Source organism: Salmo trutta, chromosome 10 (genome assembly GCF_901001165.1).
Source record: "Salmo trutta chromosome 10, fSalTru1.1, whole genome shotgun sequence".
In the NCBI taxonomy this organism is placed as follows: Eukaryota; Metazoa; Chordata; class Actinopteri; order Salmoniformes; family Salmonidae; genus Salmo; species Salmo trutta.
Window position 1 is genome coordinate 39494957 of NC_042966.1, and position 10319 is coordinate 39505275.

The following is a 10319-nucleotide window of genomic DNA, read 5'->3' on the forward strand; positions in this document are numbered from 1 at the left end:
CTTTGTTCTTGGATATGTCATGGTGCCTTCACACGGTTGGACAACATGAAACTGTACATGACAAGTCACTTGTTTTACAATTTAATGTACAGCTCAAACATAATGGACATTTAAAACAACCTTAACAGTGAAAGTATGACTCACCTGAGTACAATATGTGTAGAACTGTAAACATTACATTACTTTGGTCCTTTCTAGGGCCATCAAGTTTTATTTAATCACAGGGTTTGCTGTGAATTATCACATCTTCAGAATTTGCTCAAATGAAGGTGTGATTTAAGATTTTTCATAAAATTAAGATGTCAATATTCTTTTTTTATCTAAAGTAGCGGTTGGCAAAATGATGTAAATTGAGAAAGCAGACATTTCACTTGTTTTTAGAGGTATGTTTTTGAATGCTTTCAGACAATGATATTAAAAAATGATTTTTTTTAAAAAGTGCACTAAAATTACAAAGTTACCTGATTAACTCCGACAGTCCTAGTTCTTTCATTTAAACCTTTTCAGGTCACATATATTCAAGGGCAGCATTACACACATGAATTTAATGACATATAAACAACAATTTGAAAAGTCAGCACTTGTACCATTTGATTATCATACCGTAAAGCTACTTCTCAGTAATTGGGTACTACAGTTTACCACAGTAAAGGCCAGTGTTGGTCAATCATAACCCAAAGCCACTTGTCACTATTTCGATACTATAGTACAGACCAGTGTTGGCCAATCTCCCATTCCTACATAGTGTTAGAGTTTGAAGGCCAGTGTCACACCGTCTCCCACAGTGAGCATGCTGATGTTGATCCTGACATCCCGGTACAACTTCTTGTTCAGCTTGTCAATGGCCTGGGTGTCAATGTCATCAGCTGCAGGGTTCACCACCTTCCCACTCCACAGAACCTAAAGCACAGAGCAGCATCATCATTCTAATGTGTATATATACACACACTGCTCAAAAAAACAAAGGGAACACTTAAACAACACAATGTAACTCCAAGTCAATCACACTTCTGTGAAATCAAACTGTCCACTTAGGAAGCAACACTGATTAACAATAAATTTCACATGCTGTTGTGCAAATAGAATAGACAACAGGTGGAAATTATAGGCAATTAGCAAGACACCCCCAATAAAGGAGTGGTTCAGCAGGTGGTGACCACAGACCACTTCTCAGTTCCTATGCTTCCTGGCTGATGTTTTGGTCACTTTTGAATGCTGGCGGTGCTTTCACTCTAGTGGTAGCATGAGACGGAGTCTACAACCCACACAAGTGGCTCAGGTAGTGCAGCTCATCCAGGATGGCACATAAATGCGAGCTGTGGCAAGAAGGTTTGCTGTGTCTGTCAGCGTAGTGTCCAGAGCATGGAGGCGCTACCAGGAGACAGGCCAGTACATCAGGAGATGTGGAGGAGGCCGTAGGAGGGCAACAACCCAGCAGCAGGACCGCTACCTCCGCCTTTGTCCAAGGAGGAGCAGGAGGAGCACTGCCAGAGCCCTGCAAAATGACCTCCAGCAGGCCACAAATGTGCATATGTCTGCTCAAACGGTCAGAAACAGACTCCATGAGGGTGGTATGAGGGTCCGACGTCCACAGGTGGGGGTTGTGCTTACAGCCCAACACCGTGCAGGACGTTTGGCATTTGCCAGAGAACACCAAGATTGGCAAATTCGCCACTGGCGCCCTGTGCTCTTCACAGATGAAAGCAGGATCACACTGAGCACGTGACAGACGTGGCAGAGTCTGGAGACGCCGTGGAGAACGTTCTGCTGCCTGCAACATCCTCCAGCATGACCGGTTTGGCGGTGGGTCAGTCATGGTGTGGGGTGGCATTTCTTTGGGGGGCCGCACAGCCCTCCATGTGCTCGCCAGAGGTAGCCTGACTGCCATTAGGTACCGAGATGAGATCCTCAGACCCCTTGTGAGACCATATGCTGGTGCGGTTGGCCCTGGGTTCCTCCTAATGCAAGACAATGCTAGACCTCATATGGCTGGAGTGTGTCAGCAGTTCCTGCAAGAGGAAGGCATTGATGCTATGGACTGGCCCGCCCGTTCCCCAGACCTGAATGTCTCGCTCCATCCACCAACGCCACGTTGCACCACAGACTGTTCAGGAGTTGGCGGATGCTTTAGTCCAGGTCTGGGAGGAGATCCCTCAGGAGACCATTCGCCACCTCATCAGGAGCATGCCCAGGCGTTGTAGGGAGGTCATACAGGCACGTGGAGGCCACACACACTACTGAGCCTCATTTTGACTTGTTTTAAGGACATTACATCAAAGTTGGATCAGCCTGTAGTGTGGTTTTCCACTTTAATTTTGAGTGTGACTCCAAATCCAGACCTCCATGGGTTGATAAATTGGATTTCCATTGATTATTTTTGTGTGATTTTGTTGTCAGCACATTCAACTATGTAAAGAAAAAAGTATTTAATAAGATTATTTCTTTCATTCAGATCTAGGATGTGTTGTTTAAGTGTTCCCTTTATTTTTTTGAGCAGTATATATATATATATATATATATATATATTACCATTCAAAAGTTTGGGGTGACTTAAATGTCCTTTTTAAAAAATAAAAAAAAAAGCAGTTAAAATAACATAAAATTGATCAGAAATACAGTGTAGACATTGTTAATGTTGTAAATGACTATTGTAGCTGGAAATGGCTGATTTTGAATGGAATATCTACATAGGTGTACAGAGGCCCATTATCAGCAACCATCACTCCTGTGTTCAAATGGCACGTTGTGTTAGTTAATCCAAGTTTATCATTTTAAAAGGCTAATTGATCCTTAGAAAACCCTTTTGCAATTATGTTAGCACAGCTGAAAACTGTTGTTCTAATTAAAGAAGCAATAAAACTGGCCTTCTTTAGACTAGTTGAGTATTTGGAGCATCAACATTTGTGGGTTCGATTACAGGATCAATATGGCCAGAAACAAAGAACTTAGAAATGATCTCTAACCAGAATAAAGAGTGGGAGGCCCCGGTGCACAACTGAACAAGAGGTCAAGTACATTAGAGTGTCTAGTTTGAGAAACAGACGCCTCACAAGTCCTCAACTGGCAGCTTCATTAAATAGTACCCGCAAAACACCAGTCTCAATGTCAACAGAGAAGAGGCGACTCCGGGATGCTGGTCTTCTAGGCAGAGTTGCAAACAATAAGCCATATCTCAGACTGGCCAATAAAAAGAAAAGATTAAGATGGGCAAAAGAACACAGACACTGGACAGAGGAACTCTGCCTAGAAGGCCAGCATCCAGGAGTCGCCTCTTCACTGTTGACGTTGAGACTGGTGTTTTGCGGGTTTTGTTTCTGGCCATTTTGAGCCTGTAATCGAACCCACAAAACGCTGATGCGCCAAATACTCAACTAGTCTAAAGAAGGCCAGTTTTATTGCTTCTTTAACTCAGGACAACAATTTTCAGCTGTGCAAACATAATTGCAAAAGGCAAGTCAGTTAAGAACAAATTCTTATTTTCAATGACGGCCTAGGAACAGTGGGTTAACTGCCTTGTTCAGGGGCAGAACGACAGATTTGTACCTTGCAACCTTTCGGTTACTAGTCCAATGCTCTAACCACTAGGCTACCCTAATAATCAATTAGCCTTTTAAAATGATCAACTTGGATTAGCTAACACAACGTGCCATTGGAACACAGGAGTGATGGTTGCTGATAATGGGCCTCTGTACGCCTATGTAGATATTACATATAAAAATCAGCCGTTTCAGCTACAATAGTCATTTACAACATTAACAATGTCTACACTGTATTTCTGATCAATTTGATGTTATTTTACTGGACAAAAAAATTGGCTTTTCTTTCAAAAACAAGGACATTTCTAAGCGATATCTTTTAGTTGCTTACGGCTGTCCATGTGATTTGAGACTACAGCCCTCATATTGAAACACTCACGTTATCAATGGCAATAATGCCTCCTTTCCTCACTAGCTGGAGGGATTTTTCATAGTAGTTGTCATAGTTTGCTTTGTCTGCATCGATGAAGACGAAGTCAAATGTCTCGGCCTCGCCATTGGCCAGGAGGTCATCTGAGGAAGAGGAGTGAGTGTGAATACATTTGTTCATTGTGTTGTTTGTAATAGATCTGTTATAAACATGTTATTACTATACCTAGAGTTTTCAATGCCGGCTGGATGCGTAGATCTATTTTCTGTGCCACTCCAGCCTGCAAAGAAAGCACAGAGGTAGACCTGGTGGATGAGTTATGCATGGTTACGCATGACTTTTTCTGACACCAATTTTCTACTCTGCTTACAATGTCGACAAGAAGGGCTTTTCTTGAAGGTGGTAGGTGAGAACGTCTGTTATCAGGTGAGACCATTAGTAATGGATGCTCTGACAGACTCTATGATGGATCAGATTACTTTCACATTCCCATCAATCTAGCACACAACCAGTCTCTCAAAAACTTGAATTGATTTTGAGGAGGAACTGTGAAAAAGCATGTCTGAGTTTATATATTTTTTTGTAAAGTCCAGAATATCAGTAGTGTACATCTACAGGTTCACAGCTATGGGATTAATGATGAACTTAAAGGTATTTTTTTTCATAACAGTGTTTTGTGCTTGTTATCTTAGCTCCATAAAAAGCAACAACCATAACAAGCTGCATACCCATCAAGCTGCATACCCATCGAGCTGCACACCCATCGAGCTGCACACCCATCGAGCTGCACACCCATCGAGGTGCACACCCATCGAGGTGCACACCCATCGAGGTGCACACCCATCGAGGTGCTCACCCATCAAGCTGCACACCCAGAGGTGCTCACCCATCGAGGTGCTCACCCATCAAGCTGCTCACCCATCGAGGTGCAGCTAGTTCTTAGCCCAGTGAGACAGCTTTTCTGATGCCATGCAAATGTATTTTTTTTTATTGTTTTATTTTTAATTTCACCTTTATTTAACCAAGTAAATCAGTTGAGAACAAGTTCTTATTTACAACTGCGACCTGGCCAAGATAAAGAAAAGCAGTGCGACACAAACAACAACACAGAGTTACACATGGAATAAACAAACGTACAGTCAATAACACAATAGAACATTCTATATACAGTGTGTGCAAATGAAGTAAGATTAGGGAGGTAAGGCAATAAATAGGCCATAGTGGCGAAATAATTACAATTTAGCAATTAAACACTGTAGTGATAGATGCAGAAGATGAATGTGCAAGTAGAGATACTGGGGTGCAAAGGAGCAAAATAAATAAATAACAGTATGGGGATGAGGTAGTTGGATGGGCTATTTACAGATGGGCAATGTACAGATGGGCTATGTACAGGTGCAGTGATCTGTGAGCTGCTCTGACAGCTGGTGCTTAAAGCTAGTGAGGGAGATATGAGTCTCCAGCTTCAGTGATTTTTGCAGTTCGTTCCAGTCATTGGCAGCAGAGAACTGGAAGGAAAGACGACCAAAGGAGGAATTGGCTTTGGGGGTGACCAGTGAGATATACCTGCTGGAGCGCGTGCTACGGATGGGTGCTGCTATGGTGACCAGTAAGCTGAGATTAGGCGGGGCTTTACCTAGCAGAGACTTGTAGATAACCTGGAGCCAGTGGGTTTGGCGATGAATATGAAGTGAGGGCCAGCCAGCGAGAGCATACAGGTCGCAGTGGTGGGTAGTATATGGAGCTTTGGTGACAAAACGGATGGCACTGTGATAGACTGTGTCCAATTTGTTGAGTAGAGTGTTGGAGGCTATTTTGTAAATGACATCGCCGAAGTCAAGGATTGGTAGGATAGTCAGTTTTACGAGGGCATGTTTGGCAGCATGAGAGAAGGAGGCTTTGTTGCAAAATAGGAAGCCGATTCTAGATTTAATTTTGGATTGGAGATGCTTAATGTGAGTCTGGAAGGAGAGTTTACAGTCTAACCAGACACCTAGGTATTTGTAGTTGTCCACATATTCTAAGTCAGAACCGTCCAGAGTAGTGATGCTGGACGGGCGGGCAGGTGCGGGCAGCAATCGGTTGAAGAGCATGCATTTAGGTTTACTTGAAAATGTAGCTTGAGTGCCAGTCTGTTTCATCATGCCAACTATTTCCATCATGCCAACAATTACAGCAAAGGAGTTGGCAAGAGCACAAACAGATCTGGGACCAGGCTATAGAAGGAGACAACAGATCTGGGACGAGGCTAATGTGAATAAAATAGTTTCAGAATGTAACTTGTTACCTGGGGAGCTTGACAAGGCTAGGGGTGCTATCCCTTACAAATACACCCATATCTGGCCTGCACACGCCAGAATCACTACAATGGTGTGAGAGATGACATATAGTCAATCAAATGATTCTGCCAGCTCGCTGAAATGCCTGTCTAAAAGAGTTACGTCAACAGTAGGTCGCGTAGCACTGGTGTGTCAGAGAAAGCAAACACAAATCCACATATCACCTCTTTCCAGAAGGGTTTGCCGATGTTGGGGTATTCGTCTTTGATGTCACAGGCCACCATCTTCCCGTCGTCTGGCAGAACCAGCGCTATGCTCAGAGTGTTGTACCCTGTGTATACTCCTACAGGGAAGACAAATAAAACAAGTATTATGATACTCGTATACAGTAAATGTTTTACATAAAAACAGTATTTATTTTTGCGAGCCAATATGGACTAGAATTACACTATGTTATTGGTGGTGATAGCAACATTAAATAAAATCCTAGGCTACAGAAACTAGTGAGAAGAGATTATTACATGTGATAAAGAGTTTAATGTGAATCATGTTTACCGATTTCTATAGCTTTTTTGGCTTTGATGAGTCTTGCCAGGTTAGCCATCAGCTGAGACTGCTCAGCGGCAACCATGATGAAGTTCCAGGAATCATCCATCGTCCTCTGGAAGATAAAACAGAAGAAAGGAGATGTTCATGTTTAGTTTTTCTCCAAAAATAGAAAAGTTAACATGATAAACAGCCTGTTTACTAAGTGTACATTTATATTTACAAGTCTCAGACCCAGACACTTGTGAACAGAGAGTGTGTGCTCAGTCCCCGCCTGTACTCCCTGTTCACCTACGACTGCATGGCCAAGCACGACTCCAACACCATCATTAAGCTTGCCGATGACACAACAGTGGTAGGCCTGATCACCGACAACGATAAGATAGCCTATAGGGAGGAGATCAGAGACCTGGCAGTGTGGTGCCAAAAATTTTGAATTGGTCCTCCGATCCTCAAAAAGTTCTACAGCTGCACCATCAAGAGCATCCTGACTGGTTGCATCACTGCCTGGTATGGCAACTGCTTGGCATTCGACCGCAAGGCACTACAGAGAGTAGTGCGTACAGCCCAGTACATCACTGGGGCCAAGCTTCCTGCCATCCAGGACCTCTATACCAGGCGGTGTCAGAGGAAGGTTGTACAAATTGTCAAAGACTCCAGTCACCCACATCATAGACTGTTCTCTCTGCTACCGCGCGATACCAGAGTGCCAAGTCTAGGTCCAAAAGGCTTCTTAACAGCTTCTACCCCTAAGCCATAAGACTCATGAACAGCTAATCAAATGGCTACCCGGACTATTTGCATTGTGCAGTCGTAAAATCCATCAAGCGCTATGATGAAACTGGATTTCATGAGGACTGCCACAGGAAAGGAAGACCCAGAGTTACCTCTGCTGCAGAGGATACGTTCATTAGAGTTACCAGCCTCAGAAATTGCAGCCCTAATAAATGCTTCACAGAGTTCAAGTAACAGACACATCAACTGTTCAGAGGAGACTGCGTGAAATCAGGCCTTCATGGTCGAATTGCTGCAAAGACACCACTACTAAAGGACACCAATAATAATAAGAGACTTGAAAGGGCCAAAAAACACGAGCAATGGATATTAGACCGGTGGAAATCTGTCCTTTGGTCTGATGAGTCCAAATTGGAGATTTTTGGTTCCAACCGACGTGTCTGTGAGACGCAGAGTAGGTGAACGGATGATCTCCGCATGTGTAGTTCCCACCATGAAGCATGGAGGAGGAGGTGTGATGGTGTGGGGTGCTTTGCTGGTGACACTGTCTGTGATTTATGTAGAATTCAAGGAACACTTAACCAGCATGGCTCCCACAGCATTCTACACCGATCTGGTTTGGGCTTTTTATTTGTATTGTTTTTCAACAGGACAATGACCCAACACACCTCCAGGCTGTGTAAGGGCTATTTGACCAAGAAGGGTGGAATGCTGCATCAGATGACCTGGCCTCCACAATCACCTGACCTCAACCCAATTGAGATGGTTTGGGATGAGTTGGACCGCAGAGTGAAGGAAAAGCAGCCAACAAGTGCTCAGCATATGTGGGAACTCCTTCAAGACTGCATTCCAGGTGAAGCTGGTTTAGAGAATGCCAAGCGTGTGCAAAGCTGTCATCAAGGAAAAGGGTGGCGACTTTGAAGAATCTCAAATATAAAATATATTTTGACTTGTTTAACACTTTTTTTGTTACTACATGATTCCATGTGTTATTTCATAGTTTATGTTTTCACTATTATTCTCCAATGTAGAAAATAGTAAAAAAATAAAACGTTTGACTGGTACTGTACATATTGCATCAATTACCTCGACTGGCCTGTGCCCCCACACATTGACTCTGTACTGGTACCCCCTATATATAGCCTCACTACTGTTATTTTATTGTTACTCTTTAATTACTCGTTATTTGTCTATTTTCTTTTACATTTTTTTACTTCAGTTAATTTTTGTAAATACTTTAACACTTATTTTTCTTAAAACTGCATTGTTGGTTAAGGGCTTGATAGTGAGCATTTCACTGTAAGGTCTACACCTGTTGTATTCAGCACACGTGATAAATAAAATTAGATTTGATGTGATTTGTACAACATAATAAATGGTTCCCCCTTGTGGCAAAAGACAGACACCATGGACTTTGGACAGTTTCTACTGTTAGGCAAATATATGAACATATTAGATAATGAAGATCCGGACCTTCTTACCAGTCGGAGTTTTTTCAGGGCCGGATGCTCCCTCAATGAATGATTGAGGACATACTGCATCAAGGGGTTATCTTTTGCCCCAGAGTGACTCTTGAAGATGTCCATGGAAAATGTGGATCTTCTTTTGCCTGGAGGGAGCAATCATGTGGTTTAAGTGTTTGATAATTTCACAATAATGGGAAACAATACACGATGACTCTCTCTGTCATATTTGACTGTTCAACGTCATCTTGACATGTGATGAAATTGATAAGGCGGCACGTTGATTCTACCCCCCCTTACCAATGTAATAACCAGCCACAAAGACAACCCCAAGTGTAGCGGACCCGATCAATGCTTCTCTGGATACACTGTGAAAAGACATTGTAACAATGTATCTCCTCGCTTATTCATTGACCGTTTGACAGATCAAGGACGTCTTAACGTGTAACAACCTGTTTCCTTGTTTGCTATACGTAACCGCGGAGCTGTAATATAGTGGCGCACCCTAAATATAATGCATACACAAGAACGGACAATATATCAAATTGCGCTTATATTACAATGTGCTAGGTCAAATGAATAATTAGCGCGTGCACGTGACCGTTCATGTGCTAAAACCACCGCAACGGCAATAACGCCCATAGACACAAGTGGTCTGCAATTGAACACATTTTTTACTTTGAGCAAGATACTGTTGAATTGTTGACTTGTCATCCAACTCCATTCAGACACTGACATTTTCGTATCATTATATCTTATGGCTGCAAAATTATCAGAAAGATTTGTACAAAGTTCGTCGTCAACATGAAGAAATAAACTGATCTTCACACATGGAGCACGTTTAGCACCAAAAGTAACCTACTTACCGCGTATAAAGAGATGAAATCGACGAACTACGAATCTGCGTGGTGCCAGTTATGTGGTTCACTGTTATAAAATGGCCTCTGAGAAAAAGGGAGGGATGGAGGGAGGGTCTCTGATCCCTAATCCACGAATAATCAATTTAACACTTGCTTCACCAAATCTAGATAATGGTATTGCTTTATCATATGCTCATAACCATGGTAGTTTTACACAAAGACCTAGTAATAGTTACCAAAGTTGTGAGGCTTCTGGGGTCTCTGTAAATTGTTGTATTGTGTTACGGACAGTTCCCTCTATCCTATTCCATTTCTGGTTTGTGGAACATACATCCATGGACCCTGCTGTTACAGAAACAACAACACTTAGAGAATGTGGACACATTGGTTGTCATCACAACACAGAGGCCAACAAGGACAGTCAGTTTGAGCAGTGTGTTTATTTTGAACTCAATGTAAAACTCGTCTTGACAATAGTTCCAGTAGGAATATGTGAGGCCATGTCCAAAAAGAAGAAAAAGAAAAAACAT

At 42.6% G+C, this 10319-nt stretch overlaps 1 protein-coding gene across 2 annotated transcripts; it reads right to left on the reverse strand.

The window, feature by feature from the left end:
* Nucleotides 1-65: 65 nt before the first annotated feature.
* LOC115201713 (catechol O-methyltransferase domain-containing protein 1) lies at nucleotides 66-9878 on the reverse strand. Of its 2 annotated transcripts, none has more exons than XM_029765545.1 (7): nucleotides 9796-9878; nucleotides 8948-9075; nucleotides 6741-6846; nucleotides 6410-6528; nucleotides 4132-4186; nucleotides 3916-4049; nucleotides 66-900 (listed from the first exon to the last, which is right to left on the reverse strand). In XM_029765545.1, exons 2-7 carry the CDS (start codon nucleotides 9050-9052, stop codon nucleotides 748-750), a joined length of 672 nt encoding a protein of 223 aa, XP_029621405.1. In that variant the 5' UTR covers nucleotides 9053-9075; nucleotides 9796-9878; the 3' UTR covers nucleotides 66-747. The 2 variants fall into 2 exon arrangements, with proteins under 2 accessions (XP_029621405.1, XP_029621403.1); XM_029765543.1 differs by lacking the exon at nucleotides 9796-9878 and adding an exon at nucleotides 9230-9326.
* Between the last annotated feature and the right edge of the window lie 441 nt (nucleotides 9879-10319).